This window comes from Eulemur rufifrons, chromosome 17, assembly GCF_041146395.1.
Source record: "Eulemur rufifrons isolate Redbay chromosome 17, OSU_ERuf_1, whole genome shotgun sequence".
Lineage (NCBI taxonomy): Eukaryota > Metazoa > Chordata > Mammalia > Primates > Lemuridae > Eulemur > Eulemur rufifrons.
This window is the reverse complement of record NC_090999.1, coordinates 50,693,065-50,719,792: the sequence shown is the minus strand read 5'-3', so window position 1 is coordinate 50,719,792 and position 26,728 is coordinate 50,693,065. Positions and strand designations below refer to the sequence as shown.

Genomic DNA, 26,728 nt, shown 5'->3' with positions numbered 1-26,728 from the left:
CAGCCTGGATAGCTGCAGTTAATTTACTAGGGCCTTTGCTGGCCATTCCTCCTCCCATCCCTTCTTGACATCGGCAGCTATTCTTTATCCTGCCTCAGTGGTACATTCCAGCCATGCAGACACCCCCACGCCCACTCTGGTCAAGTACACTACCTGTGGCTACTTGTCTTTCTGTCACACACACATATACGTGTCCTTAGAAGTAGGGCTCTATTTAAAATATCATCTTGCATCTGTTTTCTGGATTTTTCTCCTTTAACTCCTCTTTACACTGCCACAGTTAAAGCAGTTCTCTTTATATAAAAATTTTATTTTCCCTCCTTAGTTTTGCTCATAATGCTTTGTTTTACCAGAAAGTCTTTTCCTATTTCCATATTTCTAAAGCTCCCTTTTATCTAGGGGAAAAAAAAACCTCTCTGAGCTCCCATAGCACTTAATGTATACGTCCTTTAGGTATACTTTTATTTATGATTTATTATTTTTTTTTTTTAAAGACAGGGACTCACTCTGTTGCCCAGGCTAGAATGCAGTGGCCAGATCACAGCTTACTATAGCCTGGAAGTCCTGGCCTCAAGCGATCCTCCTGCCTTGGCTTCCAAAAGTGCTGGGATTAAAGGCGTGATCCCAGCCTAAGTGCCTTTTCAGTTTTTAACCAACATGGGGACCAGTCTACATCTTTCTCCCCCTGCCCTGGGATTGTGAGCTACTCATGGCAGCAAAGTGTCTTAACTCATGCCTGCGTTCCCCCAGTACACCGTGGAGGCACTCAGTAATAACCCAGTGAATGAATGAAGAGTTTCCCAGTTCTTGTGGAAGTTCAAGATCCAACAGTTTGAGAAAGAAAAGTCCCCCTTCTCCTAGGAAGACTTCAGTTAGTGATCAGCCACACCACTCAGTCCCTCCTCTGAGGAAACCATAGAGTAGTTAACAACTGGTACAAAGTTAGCTGGAGAATCCCTAGAGTTCTGTGACCCTGGGGCCCATTCCCAGAGGGAACTGGAGCTTCCCTAGAGAGAACACACCTGTGCAAAATACTCCTCAGAGATCCTCCCAGCCCATTCGATGCACAGGTCCAAGGGGCGGCATGGGTTGGCTACGTCAGCACACTTAATCATCATGCGTTTGATCAGAATTTGGTTTTCAGGAAAGTTCTTCCCGGTAGGGTTGCATTCACAGTCGCTGCCCTCAATCTGGAAAACAGATGGTCAGATCAGAGTTGGTTCAAGATGACAGTGAAGCCCACAAGGGCTAGCTCACTAGGCATAAGCTGGCAACCACCCAGGCACACTTAGGCGTGACTGGGACTCAGCAAAGGAGGCTTTTCCTGTCCCTAATTCCATATATAATATACTGATACAGTCTTTACAAAAGCCAACTTAAGCAATACAGATATACAGAGTTTGAAAGGTAAAAGTCCCAGTCACCCATCCATCCTCACTTCCATTTTCTTCCCCAGAGGTAACTGCTACAGCAGTTTGTGTTTTGAGCAATTTGGTGTGTAATCTTACACAAGGAGGAATTTTCTCCCAGTGTTACAGAAAATGTGTAAAAGCAGAGCTTTCAGTTACTTTAATATGTTACAGGTGGGGAAATAGCACATACATGTGACCCTTCAATTATGTCTTGATTTATTTCTACTTATTATACCTACCCTCTCTCCTGTGACCTGTACCACCCCTACCCACCCGTTCCCTCCTGCTTTGTTTTTCTTAAGGCACATGTCCACTCCTGTAACTGGGTGGTAGGGAGTGTGAGCCGTGTAGGTCTGGGGCACTTGGATCAGGAAGTGGGCCAGGCAGGAGCAGGTGTGTGCAGCCGGCAGTCACAGGCCACTTAGATAGAACCTGGAAGATTGTGTGAAAACAATTAGTTCTCCAGAGCTCTGCCAAGCTGAAAGACTGCATGAAATTTAGGGGATTGTGTTTTGTTTTGAGGCTAGACCCATTTAGACCATCAATGGGCAGAATATGTTCTGAAGGTTTTGATTTCCTGCCATTGGGAAGATACTGCCTATTGTAGATACTTCAGTAAATCTCAACACAGAGTTGGGGGCTTACATGGACAGATGACCTTCCCAATTCTAAATTCCATGATTCTGTATAATGTTTCCATTTTCAGTCCCCAGATCCGTGGTGGAAGGAGAGGCATTCTGCTGTGGAATCCCTGGGGATGGGCCTGAACAGGTGAGGTGGACACTTCCTCTCCATCCAGGCTAGTCATGGATGGGTCCTGCACAGTCTCCTTACTGATGAGGCTACTTTTAAGACAACCATTCGTGATCCATCCACTCCTCCAATCTCTTCTGCTCAGCAGAAATGAGCAGAAAGCTTTTCTGCCTTTATGGGACTATTAACAGCTTCATGGTTTCAAAGGACAATTGATCTCGTTTTAAACAGCAGAGATATGAACCTTCCATCCCATGTTCCTAAAACTCAAATTGGTAAGGACCTTAAGGCATGTCTAAGGTACATCAATAAGTTTTAAAAAATGAAAATCAACTTGTGCTTTTGCTTTCTAGTCACTTCAAATATTACTATAGTCTTCAGGTTCTGGCATACTTTTAATGTGAAGCAGCAAGAACTTGCTTTGTTCTTTAAAATACTCTCCAACTTTGAAGTCTCCCAAGAACTCAAAGAACAGAGATTAGAAAGGACTTTGGATTCCCCAACATACCACCATTTATGTCAGTCTTTGTCCATCTGCAGGCTCCTTCCCTCATGTTCTGTGGGCCTCCCAGCAATTTTTGTCACTATGAGCTTTGTCCTCAGCACCTTTCTTTCAAGGAGCTCTGAGTTGCTGTGGACACTGTCAATTTATTCTCATCTCCAAGGAAAACAGTGGCCAGTACTTTCAGCCCCTTACCAACTCCTCCAAGCAAATAGTCACCTTGCATTGGCATTCAAATGGGAGAGAAAACGCTTTGGGGCAGAGTTGGCTCTCACGGAAATGTGCTCATGACATGGAAAATGCTTACCTCAGCTGCCAGTGGCTTGTTGATGCTATTCACAAATTTGTTCACATGTTCAAAGTGTTTTGTCATCTCTGTTGCCAAAACCATGTCAATAATAGCCTGGCGCAGTGTTCGATAATGGTTCCTAAAATTAACCAGAAGACAAAGGGCCTTGTTCACATCGTGTCCAGAATTAGAACTATTCTGCCACATTTCACCACACTTCCTACAACCTAGGAGGAAGCTGGGGCACAGAGTTAGGAAATGAGTGCAGGTCACAACAGTCTACCTGCGTGTCCCTCCCAATGAGCCAGACTTGCAAACACGATTCCACTTTCCCGAGTGATAGCTGACCCTTCCTGATATCATTTATGAATATTAAAAAAAGTAGACAGTATCTGTCACATGGTGGGCATTTATTTTAAAAGGTGATTTCCTTCTACCTTCCATTGAGAACATCAAAGCAGTGGGGTAGAGGGAAATGACAGGCTGCTACAGCCACCAGGTGAGTTGTCCCACTGCATTCTGTGCAGACACAGTGATGCCTACTGCAGAGAACTGTCATGATTCTTTCAGTGATGGCATTGGAAGAAGATTTTCTTGTTGATAAGTAATTCTCTAGACTGCAGCTGAGAGAAGTTGTAATGGATGGAGCAATAATCCTGCCCCAAATTACTGTCCAATTCCTATCTTTTTCTAACTTCAGGAGCCAGAATAGGGGGACTGAATAAAATTGGCTGTTGGAAAGATTTCTTTGTGTGAAAGTTTAAAAACCAGTCATTAAACTGAAGCTGGAATAACTGGTCTCCAAGTTTCCCCAGGTTTCTGGAGACCAACCTGATAGGTTCACATAGACAAGTGGTCCTGAGGCCCAAGCAAGCTCTGTGCTCTGTCCAGTGCCCTCTCCCAGTTGTTTGTCACTAGCCTGGCGGGTGGTATGTGGGAAGTTCCCACACCCTGACAGGAGGGTTGCTGACAGGCAAGAGGAACTGCTCCCATCTGTTCACATTTGGCCAGCTCTCACCAGAAGAGAACACGGGGCTGGGGGAGCACCTCTGCTGGGACCTCCTCATGAGGTAGGATTTTAAGTGGCCCAAAATTGAGCTGGGGAAAGACAGGAGAGGATACATTTCCCTTGAGTTACACAAAAGACAAGATGTCTTCCTGGGAGGATAAAAATATCTGTTGTACTTACTACTAATAAAATCAACATTGATGTAGCTTTTGGGTGTACAAAACATTTTCATGAACTCAGTGAAGACCGAATGAGATTTTAAAACATGAAGCACAACGAACCTGTCAATGTTCTTGAAAATGTTGCATTTGGTGTCCTTGACTGTGAGCTGGAAGGCCAGGGCCGTGTGGTGACTCTCCAAAACAGCAGTGTCATTATAGAGCACAGCAAGTTCACTGCCTGCATTGCAGAGGAAGGAGTTGGTCCTTCCCGGGTGGTCCACATCGTGGACTGTGGCAGCAATCAGAGCTGCCACCTCATCCAGCTGGTCAAGGCTTCCCTGGGATAAGGAGGAAGCAAGGCTGAGCATTAGCCACTGCGTCTTGGAGACCTGCATCCATTCCTGTCTGCTGGAAGGGGAAGAACCAGGGGATTTGGGATTTTCAGAATGTTCCTTTAGCCCGTGGAGGCTTCTGACTTCCTGGAGGTTGAGAGGTGGCCTTGGATATGTTGCATTACCTTACTGTGCTGTGTATTATCTGCTGCAGTATAGTAGATACTTAAATTCTTTCTCCAGAGTTAACTCCAATTCTCCAGGAAGCAGCCAAACAGGCCTCCTCAGTTGCCTGTTGTGTGGTATTGCTGTGACTCTCCAATAAGCGGACACAGCAGAAAGTAGCCTAAGGCCACAAATATTTTATTTGCCTACTTAAGAAAAGATTTTGAGAGTGCTGATAGCAAGTGGCATGGATATAAGAAAACTCCCCACTTGGTGGTGAAATGATTAGAGCCAAGCAGTAAAACAGGGCTAAGGGGAAGAAGAATAATTTTATCAGGAAAACCAAGGCTAAGGGGAAAGGCTCTTGCAGCTAAGCACAAATTTCAGCCCGGGGCTAGCAGGCAGCAAAGGCAAAAAGGGAAACCCTCTTTCTAAAGCTCTCATTATGTGATTAAAGAACACAGACCAGAGCATCCGGGGATATAAATGTTTTTTGAGCTGGCAGCTTTAGGGGGAAGTTATCAAATGGGCTACTGTTATATAAGAGATGCTGTACTGTGAATTCATTCATTATTTATTGGATGCCTACTGGGTACCAGTTATCATGCACAGTGCTGAAGCTACACTGATGATTTATACTGGCACAGTCCCTGCACTAATGGAGTTTATAATCTAGAGGGAGAGAGACAAATTTAAAAACACAAACAAGTAATTTATCGCGAGATGTGCTAAGAAGGAAAGCACAGATGCTCTCGGAGTGCAACGATCTAGTTTAAGCACTATTCATTAAATTTTGTGTGATGACGTAAGTGTTTTATATTTATGCCATCCAATAAAGGAACTCCTAGTCACATGTAGCTATTGGACACTTAAACTTGTGGCCAGTGCAATTGAGCAATTGAATTTGTCTTATTTTTAATACCCTTGTGAGGCTAATGACTATCATATTGGATAACATGGGCTTAGAGGGTGGTCAGGGATGGCTTCTCTAAGGAAGTGATTTCTATGCTGAGCCTGAAGCATGAGCAGGAATTCGCTAAGCAACAAGTGGCAAGGGAGAGAATTCCAGGTAGAAATAACAGCCTATATGAAGCTCTGGAGGTCAGATGGGGTTTATTCAGGAAACCTAAAGAACATCATTGTGGCTGAAGGATAGTGACGGGGACAGGATAAGGCTGGAGGGGTCGGTATAGCTTTTGATATTCCCAAAATTTGCCCGTAGGCTTATGGGAAGAAACATTGGTTCTCAGGTGAGGAATGAGCCTGAAGTGCAGTTCTGTCCTGTAAGGACACCGTGAGTGGCCATGGGGCTACACATGCTTATGTTGGCTTAGGGTTGTAGTGGGCTTCCCCGAAAGCTCTGTCCCCTCCAGACAGAAGCCATTTCCATTTTGAATCCTGACCTCATGGGGCTGGTGAACAAGCCTGGGGCCCCAGTCAACAGACATGGTTTCCTGAGCAGGGACAGCAGCAGATGTTTTTTCAGTTTTTCTCAGATAGATTCTGCAGTGCCCAGGGCAAGCATGCATGCACGCCCTGTTTCACTGCTGGTCAGGAGAGGCCACAGGAACCTGCAGGTGCAGTCAGCTGTCTCCAAGCTCAGGACCCAGGACTACCCCAACTCGGGCTCACCCCACTGAGTCCACCTGTGCAGTGAGAACCCATGGGGCCCACCTTTGGGCCTCAGCTAGTGCTCCTGTAGTATGTTCAATCCTGTTAGAGTCTGGGGCCAATACACTTTTAAATTCTTCAATGAAATAGATTCAAGTAACTGGGGTAGAAAGTGCAAGTAGCACTAAATGAGACATGTCTTTCCTTCCAGCTTACACCGATTTAAACCACAAACTCAATGATGGCACTTTTACAAAGGTACCAATAATGGGCCATGCCCTGCAGTTTGGGTGGGCACTAACAGTGCAGTCAGAAATGGCGGGGAAGTGGGGAAGAAGGCTGGGCTGGCTCACTAGCAGAGGAGAGAAGCGAGGCCCTACGTAGGGAGGGATTGTCTGGGGAAGAAAATTCCACCAAACCCACAACTGGTGAAACTCCAAACCCTTGGAGGTGCAGACATCTCTGCATAGGTTTTTCCTTCTTTAACCACCAGAAGTAGATTGGGTTCGCATTGAGGAGATCGGTCAGAGTGAGTTCCATTCCAGATTTGCCTTTCAGACATTTCCTTATTCAGAATAAACAGTCACTTAACCCCGAGAATAAGAATGGAATGCCGCCTACCCTGGCCTCTCCACTGCCAGTGGGTCCTAGGAATCAGGAAACATGGGGAAAGGATGGGGTCCCTAACAGATTGAAGGGGCCTGTCACCTCTGGGCAGCTTATCTCTATGGCTGGGTTGAGCATGCTTTGAAACAGTGACATTAAAAATTTTAGCCTTATCACATAAAGAATTAGGGGTGACAGATCACATAAGGAAGAGGCAAGAAAATATTTCCCTGGCCGTCTTCATCAGTGGCAACAGATCTGGTAGAAGATGCCTTAAGAGTAAATCTTACTGGAAGCATCTCGTGGCAGACTCACCAGTGGTCATGGGCTGGTGACTAAACCCCTGAGCACAGGAGTCCTCTAGCCTGATGCTCCAAGGTTCCTCACAGCTCTACATTTTCTGATTTTCTGTCAGGGACTGCCAGGGAGAAAATGTCTTTTGAATTGTAAACATACTATATCATATCTAGTCTTAGGCTTGTTTCTATTGCTGTTATTTGAGAAATTCAATCAGACTGAATACACTAGCTGAACTCACAATTTAAAGAAAAATTTTTTGGAGGAGGTGTAGAAGGGGGATGGTAAAGTTACTAAGCATTACCTAATTTATCAAACACTTAATCTGTATTTTCCTAGTGTGGTTCCGCTTAAATGAGGTTCATCTCTAACTCAAGACTGCAGCAGGTAATAGATCACTTTGCTCTTGGCGTTAATGAGCTCAGCGCTGTTCTCAGTTGGCAGTGTGTGACCTCAGCTGTATAGTATTTCAGGCAGTGCAGAATGCAGGCGTGTGAACCTACAGTAGCAATCCAGCAGTGTTTCAGCTCCTCAAAGGTGTTATAGAAAACATAGGTTGATACCACTATTACTTATTTTAAAAAGTAGAAGACAAATATCTTCAATAGCATCCTTCTTGGACTGTTTTCTTGCTGATGAAAGTGAATACTACGATAAGTCTTTGGCAAACCTGAGAAATGCCTCCACCTTAATCCCCCCCACCCCATTTTTTGGTGCTCCTTCTACCACCTGTCCTACTATTGCTTTAAGTATCTAGGGTCTTAATTCCTCATCAACACTTCTAAGAAAATCTAATATCAGAAATTTACAGATTCATGTGAATTTCAGTCTCTATAGGACCTTCTCCTAGGGGTATCTAAATTTTAAGCTTTAGTTCTTATTGTAGCAAAGGAATTTACAAGCTTCATTGTGCAAGTGATGGTGGTTTGGAAGGAGGGGAGATGGAGATTTCTTGCCAGCTTTAAATAGGGCTGCCGTATGTAAAGGGCAGGGGCTGCCCTGCAAATCAGCACTCACACATGACAGTCTTGAACTCTTAAGTAAGACTAAGGAATATAGAACTCTTTGAACTATGCAAAAGTCATTAATATGCAGAGATACACATTGATACCTGCATAATACATATGTATGTAAATCAGTGTAGAATGCTGAATGGCTCATTATCTGGATTGTAATAAAGCAATGGCCAAGCCTGATACTAAAACTTAACCTCTAGACCTAGTAACCACTTACTGTAATCAAGTTCTGTCCTGCAACCCACTAACACAGAGCTCCTAGTGAAGATTTGGAGAATGGGTTCATGGGTCAAGCCATGCATAAAGGAGGTCTCTATGGTGGCATAAATTATTATTTTAAGCATTTGGGGGAGAGAAGGGCTAGGAGAAAGGTCCATGTAAAGACAGCATCAAAATGACTGGTCAATTTGGTAGCCAAAAAAATGCTGTCAAATTGGTTGCAAAATAGCTTTTTGCCTAATGTAGTTACTAAGATCAAGTTCTTGGATCCCCAGTCCCAGCATGATGTCAAAATTCTACCTTCACTCTTTCCTTTCCAAGGAAGAAAGCTGTGGCATGGAGGACGTCCGCAGCATGGGTGGAGTTATGGTAGGCATTGGAGGAGTGGTAGTTGGCTTCGATCACTTGGAGCCAGGCCCGAAGAGTGCTTTCCGAACAGTTTAAAAATTCACATACTCCAAACCGGGAGAAGACCTTTAAGCCCAGGTAAACCAACGGCCTGGAAAATAGGAAAACAAACCCTGGTTCATTGTGTTCACTGACCCCAAAATTATTTTCTTTGAGGATATTGGGAGATGGAGGCATTTTTCCTCTGATGATAGCTCTGCACACACAGGAGCGTAAAAACGTCTCCTCCCAAAATTAATAGGAGGTGATGCATCTCTTCCTCCCCAGCCACCTCTTTGGAACTAAGTGCTTCACTGTAGCCAATCCAAATTATTTCTAGAATATCTCTAAGTCATAGGCCCTTCGGTGGCTCTGACAACCAAGTAAGGTTCCCTGGCAGTCCTCCATCTCCACTTCCACAGAGGCCCTGCTCTTTATGTTCCCTAAGGAAGTTACTGTGCCTAAGGACAAAAGGCAGGGCTTGGGTGGTCTCAGCAAAGACCCATCATTTAGAGTATGTTACTTACTGGAGAGAATCATTCATATCTTAAAGACCAGCACTGCTGGGAAGCAACAGCTTTGTCCTAGTATAGAAAAGGACCTTTATAGTTACCCAATCTGTTCCCTGCCTACAGGATGGATCAGAAGAAAAATCTACAGTGCTCACAAATTCATTTTGTGGGCTGAAGCATCAGTAAGTTTGGGGCTGAGATACTTAGAACTCGGGCTCAGTAGCACAAAGGAATGGCCTGCAGATACTCAGGCCGATCCCACGGCTCACTAACATGCTGTCTCCATGAAGGAGCTCCCGAGGGGCCACCGTCCCTCAGCCCGTTTGACACTCCTTCAACATGGCATGAAAGCTAGGACCCATGAGGTCTCTTGTGGCAAGGACGCACATCTCCCTCAGAGTTTCCAGATGTGAAAGTCTTTTTTTTTTTTTTTTTTTTTTGAGACAGAGTCTCACTCTGTTGCCCAGGCTAGAGTGAGTGCCGTGGCGTCAGCCTAGCTCACAGCAACCTCAAACTCCTGAGCTCAAGCGATCCTCCTGTCTCAGCCTCCCGAGTAGCTGGGACTACAGGCATGCGCCACCATGCCCGGCTAATTTTTTCTATATATATTTTTAGCTGTCCATATAATTTCTTTCTATTTTTAGTAGAGGTGGGGTCTCGCTCTTGCTCAGGCTGGTCTCGAACTCCTGAGCTCAAACGATCCGCCCACCTCGGCCTCCCAGAGTGCTAGGATTACAGGCGTGAGCCACCGCGCCCGGCCCAAATGTGAAAGTCTTGAGTGTGGCCATGGTTCCTGCCCTGCCCATAGCCAGACAAGTCATATACCTTTTATGCGTAACCGCCTCCAATTCAAAGATGTTGAAGTCCCAGCTTTCCTCATTATCAAGTAACTGAGCGACAGAAGGGGGAACATCGTTGATGGTTATGGGCATCGCAAGGTGACTGTGACTCTGGTGCACATCTGAGCAAACAAATGGGATGGGGAAGGCTGGTTAATTGTGGAATCTTGAGTGCCCAGGAGCATCTTTCATCATCTTCAGGGTTGCTACTAGAAAGAAAATCCTGAACTTTCAAGGGTAGGAAGATTTTCACTTCAAGGTTCTTCTATTACTAAACTTCAAGGACCCCCAAGTAGAAAAATAATTCAGTTTAACTGTTTAAATGTATAGAGATTTGCAATTCTTATTCTAATAGTGTTCAGAGAAGTAATTTTAATTAGGAGACCTAGTTTCAAATGTAGACCATAGAGATGCTTAAACTCAAATGAGACCAACTGCAAGTAACACCAGGGTCCTCCCGGAATAACAATCTCAACACCGGGGATGGCACAGGCTAGAGAGAAGTTATCAGCGACCAGTGGATAGATGAAAACTTACTCTTGGTAAACACATACTCGTTTCCTGACAACCTTCTCAAGCCATCCTGGAATAAAGAAAGATGCTGTTAGAAGCATGCTTTATACCCCATCATCATTCTCTCATTTCCTTCATTACACAAAGATTTCAATCCTGAATAACAATCGATCTGGAACTCCAAGTTGAAGCAGAGCTCAAAATCAAATCAGAACAACAGCTGTAAGACAGATCACCCCCTTCCATGGCTATCAGTCATGGGAGAGGGAGACTTGGGAATAAAGTGGACATGGCAGCATTCAGGACTCACGCCTGGGCCGTGGGTTGGCTCTGATCTCATGCCATCTTCCTCTTCTGGCATTTTGAAGTCACATACGTGAAAGCTCAGACGTGATCTTGCTTTGAATACATGTAAATTTGAAGGTATCCCACTCATCCACAGAGTTACTGTTATTCTTGTGTTTTTAGAGGAGTTGAAGCCATGAACCGCATTTTGGGGATGACTTTTTAATGTAAAGTAAAGGCTGGGCTAATTTTTGACTAACATCTCAAATAATTTTTTTCCAACTGTATTTTATGTTTTGAACCATGAGCTTTCCTGCCAGCTTTTGAAAGAAAAGTTTCTAGATTTGAAGTCTTTGGAGAGACAGCATAAGAGCAGACAGACAGAATTCCAATGTTGGGCCATTTACTGGCTCTTGAACTAGGTCCAGATGTTCTCGAATCTCGGTTTCCTTCCCTCTACCTTCTATCCCTGAGTACCTAATTAGATCTTTGACTAAAAGTCGTTTAGAATTGCTTGTCATCCCCAGAAAATGTATGGTAAGGTTTAAAGTAATAGTAACAAAAGGGTCCCCTGAAGTCACACCTTGGATCTGTAGGCCAAGAGCTTAATTTTAAAAATTGGATCAGTAGGTAAGTAACAATAGCTACAACTGTCCTGCCTCTGAGGAAGGTATCCCAGGAGACTCCTCTGTTTTTCCTTGCCTTTCTCTTTCTCCACTTCCCCCCTACAATGAGAATGAGTTGGAGTCTTGGTTCCTCACAGCCTCCTTTGGAGGAAACCAAATGTGGCCTGGCAGCGGCGGGGAGGGCGGGCACACAGCTCTCTAAAGGCTGTGGTCTGTACTGCATTGGATGTGGCAACCAAGGCCAGCCCAGGGGCAGGAAAGGAAGAGGAGGTTACTCAAGTTATAGGCTGAGAATGGACCAGAAAGCCAGTCACCGCTCAGCATTTGGTGGCAGGGTTGGACAGAAACTTTCAAAGTAAAACTCTTGGACTTTGTTTTTCTCCTAAAGAATTCTTCAAGCATCAGCCTCTGATGAGACGCTCAATTAAATAATTTGACTTTTCTTTTTCTTTACTTGCTGATAGATGATGATTATAGCCAAACAGATCACAGCAAAACACTGCAACAGGATGGGTCCCTAGAAATGAGCTACTCTTGATGGTGCAAATGGTGCTTCTTGCTGTGGCAGGGGGTGGCTGCTCCTCCCCTTCCCCTCCCTGAGCCGGAACAGCTCCACTCTGCTTTCACCTGATTAGAAATGGAATTTCCATATAAACTGGTATTTAAAGAAAGGATTTATAGCAAACCCTTTCATTACGTAGAGAGGCTGAGGTCCAAGGAAACATAGCTGTGACTCTCAATCAAACTGCACCCGATGGAGGAAAGAGGCAGCAGAGAGGGCCTGCGGGAGCCCCGTCCTGCACAGGTACCCCTCGGTCAGCTGCCACGCACTCCTTACAGACTAGGGTTCTCGGCGACTGGTCAGCCAGCCCCGTGGAAGAAAGGTGAAGGCAAGAATGACTTGAACACCACCATGCACATGGTACACAGGTTTCGATGCTGCTGCTTCCCGTTACGCTGCCGTTAGTCTAGACAGCAGTCATGCCTGCACCTACGGTAGCTGTTCACACGCCAGCCGCACTGGAGGGCGCGTTTACTTCCAGTTTCGCATCACCACTCACAGTCATCAGGCCTCCAACAAGGTCACTGGTGTGAGGATCTTCCTCCTTGGTACCCAGCTGAGGGGAGTACAGTTCTGTGGTCCGTAAGATCTCCAGAACTCTATCCAAGGCCTCTGCTACCGTGACTGGGCTGTTTTCTTGGGCTGCATTGATTATATTTATAACCTAAGGAAGCAAAGAAAGAACAAATTTGAGAACATTAGGATTCTACTTCCCAAAAGTCATGTATATGCTCGGAATCCAAAAGAAATCAGATGGTGACACGTCTTCCTGTTCTAAATGACCAGTGCTGAGCGGCACTGCCCCTTCTTCCTGAAGCATGCTTGGCACCCCACGCAATTCCTGGTGTTCTCCTACCCCGTGCCTGCATTTCCTCAGGCTCCTTTGCTGATCCTTTTCCTCTAGCTCTTTTCTACAGGCTGGAGTTCCTCCGAGATCAGTTCTGAGCCTCTCTCGCTTTATAGTCCTTCTGGAAATGATGTTTCATTTCCATACTTTGGACACATGTGAGCCACAGCCAAGGACTCTCAAACTAACCTCCCAGCCCTCAACTCCCTTTGCACCCAGGCTTGTACATTCAACTGCCACCTGAAGTATCTGCTGGAATATCTTACTCTCTTAAACTCATGGTCTCGTTCCCTTTTCCCCACAGCAAGCACACAGACAAACACAACAACAACAAACTCAAAGACCAAAGCTGTTTTCCCTCCCTGGTTTCCACACTGCAGTAAGCAGCACTTCTGCCCACCTCAGGCGCAAACCAAAACCCTGCCAGGCCCTGCCTGACACACCACTTCCCTCATCCCTCTCCCCGCCCTGACAGCATAATTCTCTACAAAGCCCAGTTGGTGCTACCCCTAAATGTTTCTTGATCTATGCATTTCTCTCCACCTCCACTGCTATAACTCTAGCCCAGCTACCACCATTTCTCTCCTAGAATTCTAAAAAAGCCTCTAACTGGCCTCGCCTTTTGCACTCTTGCCACCTCCAGTCCATTCTCTGCCTAGTGGCTGAGTGTTCAACAAACACACGTCACCACCCCACCTTCACCTCTGCAGTGGTTTCTGCTGCACATGAACCAAGTTACAAACTCCTATGACAGCTCAATTGACCAGAACAAGCTGCGCCCTGCCCAACCTCCAGCATCATCTTCTGTCCTCTGCTTGCTGAGCTCCAGCCACCCTGACTTTCAGCTCCTCAAATGCTCCAATCCCCTTTTTTCCACCTCAGTATTTTTCCCCTGGTCATTCCTGCTGTCTGGAATCCTCTTCTCTGCCCTCTTCTTCTAACACCTCATGCTTCAAGTCTCGCTTCAAACATTACTTCCTCCACTGAGGCCTTCCCTGACCACCCCTCTCATCACCCAGTCTACGTTAGGGCCCTACTCTGATTTTCTCCCACAGAACTCTGTTTGCCTTCATAGCACCGACTGTAACTTATAAATAGGTGTTAGTTTATTCAATATCTGTTTCCTCCACTAGACTGTGAACTCCATGATAGCACAGAGTGTATCTCTACAACACAGTCCTGTGCTGGGTGTCCCTGACTCCAAAGTGCAGACAGCGGCTGCCACTCACCTTTGTGATGGGAGCCTCAATGGTCATGGAGTGGATCCTGGCCATGGACGGATAGCGACGATTCTGCAGGCTTGGTGCTGGAGAGAGGCAAGAAAGTCATGTCCAAGCTGAGTGCCACAAAGGAGTCCCTTCCCAGACCGGGGGCCTGATTCTCACAGGACTACCCTGCCCCCGGAAAGCAATGAATTTACCCATCTTTTATTCTGAAAAGGCTGACAGCTCAGCCACTATTTGCCCAAGTCTGGAAAGGTGGTCTGGCAGGAAGGTTCCATGAGTCCCAGGTCCACAAGAGGAATGTCAGAGGAGGTTGATGGGCTCCTAAGGTCTCATCCCAACAGCCTCATGATCTCCCCAGACTCTCGCCCCTGAGGCACTAAAGCCCAGCTCGGGCTATTCCATCACTTGCAGTCCTAAGCCGCTGGCTGTGTAAGCAGATCAGTGTGCGGCCAGCATGGGAGGGAGGCCTGGTTCCTGCTTGGGTAGGGGCTGGGACAGAGCCCACTATCAGTATGAATTAGGGCCGGTCACTCCCCTTTACTTCCCCTTCCTGCACCTTTAGGTTCTTAACTCCCAGAAAGCCATTGTGGTTCTAATTCTAATCTATAGAAAATTTCATTTAAAAATAATTTTTTAATAGGTAATGCTTACACTTGGTTTAAAATTAAAAAGGTACAAGCTTCACTTTAAAAACACTGTTCTTGTCAGATCTTCCTCCCACTCCCTCTGAGGCGGGCAGGAGGGGTAGAACCCCCATTTTACAGATGGGACGACTTCACCTGGCTAACGTCAGGGCCCGACAGCTGCCCAGCCACCCGTGGGGTCCCCTGCCAGCAGCCTTCGCAGAGTCCTCCACACTCTTCAAGCTCCACTTTGCCCATGCCAGGGAGAAGACAGTCCCCCCTCAAGTTCTACTCCAAAAAATGGGCGAATCCAGTTCATTTCCCTCATCGTCCCCATCTAAAATGTTCTGTCTATATCCTTAATCCATATCAAGGTATTTCAATTCATATCTTCTTTACATCCTTGGTCTCAATCCCTTGCATGCCCTGTGAATTATCCGCCTGCCTTGAGCATCTTTGGTCCTTGCTATTTCAGCCACTGTCATACTCAGGCTTCCTGTTGTGACCTGAGGGACCAGAAGGTCCTTCACTTGCCCTTTCCCTAAGTTACCACTCTTGTCTCCCTTCTGCCACAGGCACTGACCATCCCTTCCTCACGCCCCTAGAGCCTGTCCTCCCATTTGCCAAATACAAGCCAAACGCCTGAGTGTCATCTAAGGTCTGTTGTCAGCTCTCCAGCCCTCTGCTCTCTGTGGCATTAGCTGCTGGCCGCCTCCCTTCTCCATACCCCCTTGTTCTTGGTTGCTGTGACACAGGACTCACACGGTTCACTCCCAGCTCTTTGGTCCTCTCTGCTGGCCCTATTTCCTCTGCCTCCCCTCTCACTGAGCACGTGCCTACAGGCTTGAGCTTGGACCCCCTGTTCTGTTAGTGCACACACATGAGCCCGTGCACCCATGAGAGATGTTCCTCTGCTCATGGCTTCATCTGTCACCTCTTGGACTCCCAAATCCACATCTCTAGCCCTGAGTGCCAGTCTTGCATTTTAGGCATCTCCACTAAAACTCATCTTCTCCTTACCCCCTACCCTAGCCATACCTAGAGACTTTCCTGTTTTTGTCAATATTGCTTAAAATTTTCCAGGCACCTGGGAATGACATTTCAGAGTCGTCTTTGACTTTTCTGTCTCCCCACAAATCCAATTGGTTACTTAGGTCTATTGATTGAACTCAGAAAACGTTTTGCTAAATTCTGCCTCATTCTCTCTGTGACATTTTAGTAAGGGAAAGTAAGTGCATGTGGTGGGTACACTGAAAACTGGGTTGATGTTGGGAGTTGGGGAGCCAGGACGCTGGCCCTGTTCCCACCGACGCCCCCCCCTCCACTAGCACCCAAGGATGATCGTGTCCAACTACTGAAACTGAGTTGCTTGGGTGGTTATGTGGCCCAGCATTTCAGGCCATCGAGGAACAAGCATGGAGTCACTTCAAAGAGAAGACAAGAGAGCATGAAAGAATTTAAAAATTCTAAAGAATGTTCAGCTTACTGGGAAATCTTACTCCTTAGAGTTTAGACACTGAAGAATTTTTGAACACATTCCTCTGTCATTTTCTACATTTTAAAAAGGTCAAAGAAAACTGGAAACGTCTTACCATCACTGCTTCGAGATGATATCGATTTCACATCAATAGACTCTTTCCTCCTGTTCTTGTATCTGAACGAATGAGGCTCTAGGGGTTTCGGACGAGAAATTGAGGGTGATCAGTATTCAGTGTATTCACAGATGAAGCTCAGATGCATTTTTTTCCTTATTTTCTAAAGAAAACAAGGTTAATTTTCAAGCACTATAAAATAATTTTAAGAAACTGTAAATGATTTACTTCGAAAATCATTAAGACACACAACATTATCTGTCATATTAGTAGATAAATGATGCCTTTTTCTTGTGGTGCCACATAACATCATGGCAATGAAGCTTATTATCAAGGGTTATTTAGTTCCATGAATAAAATATCATTTTAAAAATAAACATTAAAACTTGAGGGAAAATTTTGGGGGGTTCATTTTGACTTGAAGGACAATATATTCATCTTGGTGGGGAAAGCTCTTATGGGCCTTTTTTGATATTTGAGGAACTGAAATACTAGTGAAGTCCAGAGATTTTGAATTATTTGAGATACTAATTTGGACCAATTTTGGTCACCTCTGAAAAGCCAGACCTCTAGATGGTCTTTAGGTTCCCTCAAAGATGGATCTCATTAAAGGATGCATACTGCCAATCACAGGAAGGAAAGGGAAGAAAAAGCAGTTTTATAGTCCCAACGATTTCCAACAACTAAACCTTCACCCCATCCTTATTTTCTGAGGGGGCAAAAACATTTTTAAAAATTCTGTATAAGTCTTTGCAGACTCTGAATTTAACACTGATAGTGTGCTGTCATGTCAATGCAAAAACTCACAAAAAATACATGCCACCAGTGAGCACCGAGGTATACAAAATATCAAGACAGCAGTGTTGGCTTCAGAAACATGCATTTTCAGGACATTTGCTTCTTGTAGGAATAACTCATAAGCAAAGAGAGATATTTAACCATAATCCAGAATCACTCCTTACTGTGCTAAGGAGAGGCAGACATGCAGGTTCCAGTAGGAAGAATATATTTCTCAGACACAGATAAATGATCATATTCCAAGAAGGAAAAAAAAGATGCAATAATGCTTCTTCAAGAATTGCCTAGTGACACCCAAAAAGGTCTGAGAGTGTCTATAAAGTTGAGAGAACCAGCTCTGGAGCCAAATTGCCAAAATTCAAATTTCTGCTCTGCCATCTAGTAGCTGTGTAACTTTGGGAACGTTACTCAACTTCTCTGTTTCAGTATCCACGTCTGTAAAGTGGGGGCTGGGGGTGTAATTATAGCATCTCATTCATAGGCTGTTGTGAAAAGTGAGTGAGTTAATCCACGTATAGCACTTACGATAGTGTCTGCCACACAGTAAGCATGTAGTACGTACGTTGGCTGTTATTAACTACATCTGTTCATTTACATATGTATCTTTTTAGACACATGATCATGGTATATTTTCTACTTGTTTTCACTTCATAATATGTCCTGGACACTTTTCTTCATTACCTTTTTAACCATTTACCTTAGTGTCATAAAAAATCTGAATTAAATAAAAAATGGTTAGTTCAGTAACTAAACCTGAATTGTATTTATACAGCATGAAGTGAAGGCAGAACTGCTATAAAGTTCATCTGAACACCACAACCACAGAGCCTTGTCTTAAATGATCTAACTTAAAATATTTAATATTCTTTTGCCTAATTTTTATCTTCTAGACTCTGCCTTAATAATTTTCCTACCTTGGTTATGAATTTCAGTATTTCTTTATAAAGATACCTGTAGACAGTACCTTTAATGATATTACTAGGATCATATGGCATTTTTCAAACCCTGAGAAACTAACAGTGGTCAATTGCAAGACACTTGTAGCCTATTCAGGGACTTAATCTTATACATTCCTAACATTTGTTTACCAAATAGTAAATTAAATCAAACTTAAAGATTTAAGATTAAATTCAAAATTAACAAACCAAGAATTACTCAAACTGTAATTCCTAAACAGAACTAAAAGTAGAGAAGTTAGCTTCATGGCTGTTATCCAGGCTGGCTGAATTCTAAATCATTCAATAGAAATTATTCAAAGATGAATGATGCATATTTTTCCTGATTTTCTCTCATTTAAAATTAAGAGAATCTATAGCAATAGAAATGATTAAAAGTTTGGAGAAATTATTCTTCAATAAAAGCTAAAGTAAAGTCACTTAAATCAAAGAATCATTAGTCATTCTCTCAACAGATGCTTGTAGAATGAATAAAAAACTTAAACCAGAGAAAAGAAGGATAAAGGAGATAAGTAGCTGTACTCAGTGGCAAAAAGGAATATTGCATCACCAATTAAAAAAAAAAGCTACCACTTACTGAGCACCTACTATGTACCAGGCATTGTACTATATACTTTAAATATAATAATCTCATTTAATAATTACAACAACTCTGAAAGCTACATAATGCTATCCCCATTTTACCGATAAGGAATTTAAGCGTGGAGAGATTACGTAGGTAGCCCAAGATCAAAGAGCTAACAAATGGTGGAAACGATACTTTCCAAGATGGAATGGTTTCAATTTATCAGTGTTCTGTATTTATTGTCTATTATGTAAAAGACAATGCTGGGCACTGCAGAGGATACAAAAATGCTTATAACAATTTTTGGCACCCAGAAGCTCAAAAGTTAGTTAAAATGATACCCTCACTCTAAGTGTTATAAGAAATTAGAGCATCTTCAAAAAAGGGGAGGGAAGATACCAGCTAAATGCCAGGTACTGCTGGATATTACATATATTTTCTTCTTTAATCCTTGTTAACAGCGAGATGGGTATTGTTAATTCATTTTACAAATGGAAAATCTGAAGCTCAGAATGAGCAAATGCAATCTTTCTGAGTAGGCTAAATATGACCCATCCTAGAATCAAGGAGGGAGACTAAATAATGAGCCCAGTGTCTGACTTTATGCACCAATGGCTGGGAAAACCACCAACAGAGCAGGGAATGTTACAATTCTTATAGGAACAAAAATCTTAAATCCCTGGTAACAGACTGATTTTTTCCTCTAATGGTAGAGCACTCCAGACCTTTCCACATAATACAGATCAGGTCCAGCCCCTCATTTTATAGATGAGGAAACTGAGGGTCAAACCAAGTCTTGCCCGAGGCATGAGATGAGTGAATGGGGAACTGAAATCGGAACTTAGTGCTCTTGCCTCCCAAGCCAGGGCTACCCACATTTGCTAACTGTGTAGTCAGCTGTTACTGCAAAGAAGGGGAAGACTGGATATGGTTGAACCACTACCATATTCTCACCTGTGTCATATCCAACCACTGTCTCTCCTAGAATTTTGGGCCACTCTCTATTTTGGGTTTATCTATAGGGTATCTACCCAAGAAAAGAGAACAAAGATGGGAAAGGCATTCAGTAGATAAGGTTGCCATGAATGAAGATTCAAGGAAATTTTAAGGCATTTCTGCTTTTCTTCTGGCTCTCCAACCTCCCGGTATTAGCACTCAGCTTTTAGCAATCCACCTTCTGTGCTGGTGTCAATCTAGACTTCAGAAAAATTTATAGACTTGAACCCCCAAATGCCTCCTAAGTATATTAAAGTTAAATTGAAGTGTTCTCACCTGTCTGAGAATTGTCTCCTGAATCACGATGAACCTTGTGAATCTAAAGTTGTTCAGAAGTTTGGTAAAACAAGAGAAAGATTTTAAATATGGCATTTGCTATATTTCCCAAACAATTTAGTTAAAAAGCTCTGAAGACTTCAAGAAAGCAAGAAGTTACACAGATAATATGAACAGATGAAAGACATACACCAAGTGATTATGCTACAAATGCTCTATTACTTTTAGACACTTATAGAATGGCTGAGCCTGAAAGCAGGAAGGCACCCGTGGGATCCACTTCCTAAGCAGGACATCTGAATCACCAGTCAGCTATTCTCATTTGGACAGTCTACAGGAATGCAGAAAGACAGAAACTATAACTAAATTTACATTTTTATGAGGCTAATATATAATTTAGCTGTGTTATAAAATTTTTCTGTAGTATAAGAGTCATCTGAATTTAAGACTAGAAGTTTTTAAAACCTTCCTACAAAGCTTTCCAAATGCTCAATTATAGAAAGAATCAATTTATAAAATGTTTCTTCACAATGAGATCTGAACTTTAGATGTAGTTTTGCACCTAGTTCTTTCTCATTATCAAATTTTTTTTGTGCTAATGATTTTGTGCCAGTGCCCAATAAATATCTGTCAAGTGACAAAATGAAGTCTTTAACACTAGAAATAATAAGTATGCTTTCTTTGGAGTTCTGCATTTCTTGTGTTTATAACTGACACTGTTAGTGGGGCACATTTAGTTCTATCACACTTAGAATCATGCTGCTTCGCTGCTAAATCCACCTACTTCCAGGTGCTCAGACCATTAAATCTTTGTAGCCACTCAATGAATGGGCCAAGTTAACTTGGAAAACAAGACAGGTGAGTGCGTAGGACTGTTCATGGAGGAAGATTAGTATGACTTAGCAACATCACTGGAATAGCCAGAAACCCATCTATAATCAGACACAGGCAAGATGTTCCAGCTTGACTGAACCATTGAAAACTAATCATGTAAAACTGAAGTGTTAAAATAGGGTTTTCTATGGACTCTTCTACTCAGTCCATTCCACATAATTATAGAAACAATTACATGATCAACCTGTGTGATATCTTGATCATAATGTGACTCATTTACACCGTAATTATGGGACCCTTTTATTTCTTCTGTGAACAACTGTTTTATCTTTTCCTTCAGGGATAAAGACCATTTGCTATAAAGCTACTTACTGAGCTTAATGTGAATTTTTTATACTATACCAAGTGAATGGAACTTTTGCCTTGCAAATTGTTCTCTCAATTAGCTTTAGCACAAAAATGAGTGATTTTTAAATGCTTCGCTTTTTTCAATGAATCAAAATATGTCTCTCCTTTAAGAGCAGAGTCCCATGGCTTCTCACATTATATTATACCAAAGGAAAAAAAACCCTTTTCTCATCTTTCATCGGCCCCCCTGCACCAGGTGGTTGGCCTGTGGGGCTCCTGCGACTTCAGGGTGGTCTTGTGGAGACAGATAACACACAAAGTCCAGTAAGTGAACAGCCCACCCCTGCTTTGGGGTGGAAATGTGCCCCGGCCACTAGGTACAAGGAGGAGCAGGGATTCAGGTACCACTTCCATCTGCCGAGGTGGCTCTGGTCTGTCCCCTGCATATGATGTTGCATTTGGCACGTTCTGAGCTAACAGGCCACCCCAGATTGGCCCATCTGCCTCTGATGGGCTCTCCCCATCCTACTGCCAGCGACTCAGCGTGGATACTCCTCGTTTTACAAGCACAGATTCTCCAGGGCTGCATCAGCACCTGCTGCCAGGACCCTAGCACGTGACTCAGGTCATGCTGCTCTGTACCAAGAGCACTGCCTGAAGACCTTTCTCCTGTCACACCTGGGCAGACTGGTGTGTTTTTGAAGTTTTCTAACTCCGATTACTTACACACCTCTTCCAAATAGCCCATTTTACAACCAAAGATTTACCTGGATGACAAAATTCTCTTAGAAGTATAATTTTCTTCTAGAGGTCTAAACCCACAAGTCATTTAACACATTAACTGCCATGTGAGTTGCCTTTAACACACTAGTTTTGAGCCCGGGGCCTCATGAAGCACGTGTAACTCATATGTCTCTTTACCTTGGGAGCCATGGGGTATGCAGGCAACTCATGCTGTCATGCTATAACATACATGTTGCATGTGATGGGTGGCCCCCTGCGAAAAACCCTGCAGTTGGTTTGTGAAAATCTTACTTGTGGATGTTCTTATTGTTACAATTAATATTGACAATTTAATTGCATATAACTCACACACAGAAAATAATAAAAGTAACAAATTTTTCATTAAATTAGAAAGGATTGTTTTATTTTCAAAGTTTTTATTCTATTTTCATAATAAAACACCATGGCCCCAAGGAAAAAAATTTGTTTTTCTAGTGTGGCAGTCAATGTGTTAAACTCAGTAGCAATTATTCCACTAAAATTATGCTCTTTGCAATATTAAGTTCACTTAATAATAGGCAGTGAGTATTCTGTGGTTTGTTCTCTACTGGGAGCAGCCAGGAGGCCCGTGGGCTTGAGCACGGCCCGGCTGGAAGAGCGATGAGCTTCGCCCCGTGGCAACAGCCGTCTCTTACAGTTCTTACAATGCCCTTGCACAAGCGGAGGCATCATCATTCCTTTTCACAGACAGGAAAGCTGAGGTTCAGAGAGGTTAAGTAACTTGCCCAAGTCACACAGCTAGTATGCAGAGCCAATTTCAAACTGTGGTCCCTCTGGCTCTAGAACCATTTGCCCTTTGTCACACTGCTGTCTGCAGTGAGGCCCCCAGAAGAGATTCCCAGGCCCAGGCTTGTTAAACTGGGGTCTAAGGAAACATTCCCCTGGATGAGTACAGGATATCTACTTGAAATATAATTTTCCTTGAAACTTTTAAGAAAGGCTTGAATTTCTATTATCAAAAGGTTTTGTCACATGTAAGTTAAAGCAAAGCAAACAATCAGAATTCAATGTCCCTGAGCCAGTCAATCTCTCTGTAGTGTGGTGTTTGTTTTTTCTTTTGTATTATAAAAGCTCAAAATGAAGAATATTTTCATGTAATGACTGGGAATTTGGATTTTGTGTGATACCGGGGAGCCAAGAGGCTTTCGTGCTACTGTTGCTGCAATGTGAACACTGCTGTCCTTGGCCTGTGAAGCTTTTGCCAGAGCTCAAAGCTGGGATTTCTCAGCAAGTCCTTGGAGGGCGACAGCTTGTTTCTGGGGGAAAAAAATCATTTCAAACCTTTGATTGCCTAAAATACCATAGGTGGCCTCAAACTTTGCTGTCCTTTTGCTAAATGCTTTGTTTGTGGACACCCGATTATGCTTGGCTCTAGAAAGCACTAAGAATTCTGATTTGTGTATCTGTGTGCGCGTGCATGATTTTGTGGTCACTTATCTCTTTAAGAATCACCATTTAAAAAAAATAAAAAAAAAAAAAGAATCACCATTTAAAAATCATATTTTCTCTACATACCCACCAAAATGTCTAAAACTAAGAAGAAATTTTGTCAAGGATGTGCAACAACTGGAACTCTAATATATTGTTGGAGTACAAAGCTGTACCATCACTGTGAAAAAAGGCCTGTCAGTTTCTTATAAAATTAACCATAGCCCCCCACGCCCCATGACCCAGCAGTTCCACTCCAAAGCATTTACCCAAAGTAAACAAAGCGACAGTCACAAAAAGCCTTGTCTAAGAATGTTCAAAGCAGCCCCAAACTAGAAACAGTTCTGGTGTCCCTCAATAGGAATAGCAGAGTCTCCCTGCTGTGACAGATTGATGCAAAGGAATATTTTGAAAAGGGAAAAGTTGCTGATACATACAGTGTGGAAAAATTTTAAAAACATTATGAGTGAAAGCAAACTGTAAGTTCCACGTAGGCAGGGGTTACGTCTAATTTGATTACTTTTGTATACCCAGTGCTTCGTGCAGGCCTGGCACACAGAAGCTAATAAATATAAAGTGAATCCGTAAGAGACTGAGATTGATCAGGCTGTTTACCTTATAGCTGTGATGACTACGTTGTTATTAATGATTTGGCCATCCTATTGGTCTGGGTTGGTTTTACTTAATACTTACGTCTCTAAAGACATTAATTTGCAAAGTATTTCCTAGTAAAACACTGACAAAGAAATTTCCATAAAATGTGAGATTTTTTTTTAAAAGCCAAATGGTATTGACTAAAAATACATCCATTTGCTCGGACAGTGCCAAATATCTGACAGGCAAAGAGTTAGGATGGTGAAAATTGAGGCCAAATACCTGGATGCGCCCTTGGCCCTGGGTTGGTCCCGAACTTCTCAGAGATTCTTTGTTATGTTTCTCATTGTATTCAATGGAATGGTAAAAATGGTAGATATTATTTAAAAAACAAAGAGATTTTTAACATCCATACATACAATGGCAATGAAATGGGAAGTGATTTTAAAATATCTAATTATGTAGCAGATATAAAGCCAGAAGAATGCTGGCTTTGATGGAAGAAGATTTTGATCAAAGTTTTCAAACTGAGATTTACATTGTTTTGTTGTTTTGAGTCACTCTCCCCCCAAATATTATGAAAAGGCGTAAAAACCCGGTTAAGATAAACAAAAAAGTACTGTTCACTTAAATAATCGGTGTAGCTTACAAAGCTGACTTATTAAGCACTTTTTTTTTTCCAGACTGAACATTCTTGATCCGCAACTTCATGATGGAATCGAATGCCTTCGTGTATGTGACAAGACTGCTTTGATGAAGCGGCGCTCGAATGCTGGATGAAGAGATTTGATCACAGGAACTGAGTCATTTGAGACCCTCCCTTCATTTACATGTAATGAAAATGACAGCGTGAGTGGTACAGTACAGAATATCTTTGATCATCTCCCTTTACTGAAAATACTTTGATGAGTATTTTCTCAAAAAGTAAAAGGATCTGATACATAGATCAAAGATCTGTTCATTCTTTTCAAAAAGCACTTGAAGAAACACTTCTCAAAATTCCCACCCAAGCAGCCCCCAAACATCAGAACAAAATACCTCACGTGACATTCTGGCTCCCTGTCCTCAGTGGTTACCTTTACACAGCTCCTATGGCCACAGCAAGCTGTTGCCATTTTCACGTATTCTAAGTCTGAGTTCTCAAAAATTCTCCAGCACCGAGACAGAGAGGAGAAACTGCACAGATACTGATCCTGATAGCTGGCGTCACATCTCCCCACTTGAGTACATTGTATGCGTCTAGTAGACTCGGGACAACAGCATCTCTCCCCTTTCATCTTAATGGGAATTGAAAATGTTATTTGTATCAAAGCAACATGCATTGGTTTGATATAGATGAAAGTGCATATGAATTTTTAAGATTACACAAGATTAAAAAGAAAAATCCCAAGCTGTTTTTTTTTCCGAGATCATTTTCTATATGCCAGACAAGCACAGGTTTATCTTCTTCTGCTGTTAGATATTTTCTTGGGAAAAGCTCTAAGCATCACCTTCCTGCACAATGCCATATCATCATGTTCCCATATCTCTGGTGTCCCTGGGGACAAAACTTCCCTCACCTCCCAGTGCTTGTGCCCACGGGCTCTGCATTCAACGTGCATTTGCAAGAGCCTTTACAGAGAAGTACTCTCATTATCCCAGTGATAATCATTTTTGTGTCCTTATCTCATAGAAAAACACTTAATTCAAGCTACTATTCAGGCTTAAGCGTTTTATCTTCTTTCCCTTGTCCGGTTTCTCCCTAATGGCTTTCAAATTCCTACTTCAGTTCATAACTGGCAAATATTGAATTTTCTAATATGGAAATATGATATAGCCATGGTTCTCAAACTTAAGCATGAATGAGAATCACCTGCAGGGCTTCTTACCACAGACAAGAGTTCCCAGGTGAGGCTAAGGCCATAGGTCCAGCAGCCAGTCTTTGAGAACCACTGGCCTGGCCCACAGTGGCCCAGATCACACTGGTTCCCTTTGCCTTCTCTCTCATAGATGTATTCTGTTTGCTGAGAATCTGGATTCAGTGATGTTTACACTGCCTGCTATTTCAGGACTGATTTTAGTTTCATTTCCTCTGAAGCTCCATGTTGCACATGTGCGGTGTGTCTGCCCAGCACTGTCCACGGAAGCAGCACGCTGTGTTCCTCACTTTTATGCTGTCATTCCTCCAGCCTGTGTCCCCTCGCTGCTCAGTAACAAATTTACATATAAACAGTTTCTAAAAGAAATTTCATTTTACTTAAATAATGTAGGGAGAAGGCAGAAAAGGAAGGTCCAGAGAGCCTGCGTGCAGCCATTCTGGCCCATACCAGCCCTGACCAGACTAAACAAGGGCGTCCCCAGCCCGGAACACCTGACGATGGATGAATTATAATACTAAGCCGGATGCCCCTACAAACTGTGTTTACCTTTCTGTGGCAGGAATTCATGATTAACCTTTATGGCCTGACCACAAGACAATGCTGGTCACGAATGGGGTTTCTGAACATTTAAACCTGTTACCATTGCCCCATAAGGGGCCACTCTCTTCCTCGGGAAAGGACCCCACCTCTGTCTGTGGAGTAGGATCTGTTGTCTCTCTTTCTCTCTCTCTCTCCAACTTTCGGCTAGCTGGCTTGTTCCTGAATTCTTTCCAGCATGAAGCCAAGAACCCACTTGGCAAATTCACAGGGGCTTTCCACCCTTCATTGGGACACCCCCTGCATCAAAAGTTTCTTGTTCTTGAAGAACTGTCCATGATTGATGGCACTTTTGCTTAACACTTTCATG

The 26,728-nt window shown here is 43.2% G+C and overlaps 2 protein-coding genes across 20 annotated transcripts in view; one reads left to right on the top strand and one right to left on the bottom strand.

Annotated features, from left to right (window-relative positions):
* The window catches only part of WDR41 (WD repeat domain 41), a 69,289-nt gene extending 44,047 nt beyond the window's left edge, over window positions 1-25,242 (top strand). The window contains exon 14 of the mRNA XM_069492726.1: window positions 24,646-25,242. The gene's annotated coding sequence lies outside the window, so the exon portion shown is untranslated. The remainder of the gene's footprint in view (window positions 1-24,645) is intronic.
* The window catches only part of PDE8B (phosphodiesterase 8B), a 223,765-nt gene that overhangs the window by 3,774 nt on the left and 193,263 nt on the right, over window positions 1-26,728 (bottom strand). For 18 of the 19 annotated variants that reach the window (XM_069492718.1, XM_069492723.1, XM_069492721.1 and 15 more), the window contains 10 exons: window positions 19,976-20,018; window positions 16,385-16,462; window positions 14,173-14,249; window positions 12,596-12,760; window positions 10,648-10,693; window positions 10,097-10,232; window positions 8,673-8,871; window positions 4,247-4,464; window positions 2,975-3,095; window positions 1,023-1,190 (listed from right to left, as the gene is read on the bottom strand). In XM_069492718.1, the coding sequence (XP_069348819.1) occupies window positions 1,023-1,190; window positions 2,975-3,095; window positions 4,247-4,464; window positions 8,673-8,871; window positions 10,097-10,232; window positions 10,648-10,693; window positions 12,596-12,760; window positions 14,173-14,249; window positions 16,385-16,462; window positions 19,976-20,018 (1,251 nt within the window). The remainder of the gene's footprint in view (window positions 1-1,022; window positions 1,191-2,974; window positions 3,096-4,246; window positions 4,465-8,672; window positions 8,872-10,096; window positions 10,233-10,647; window positions 10,694-12,595; window positions 12,761-14,172; window positions 14,250-16,384; window positions 16,463-19,975; window positions 20,019-26,728) is intronic. The other variant, XM_069492713.1, reaches the window with a different exon arrangement.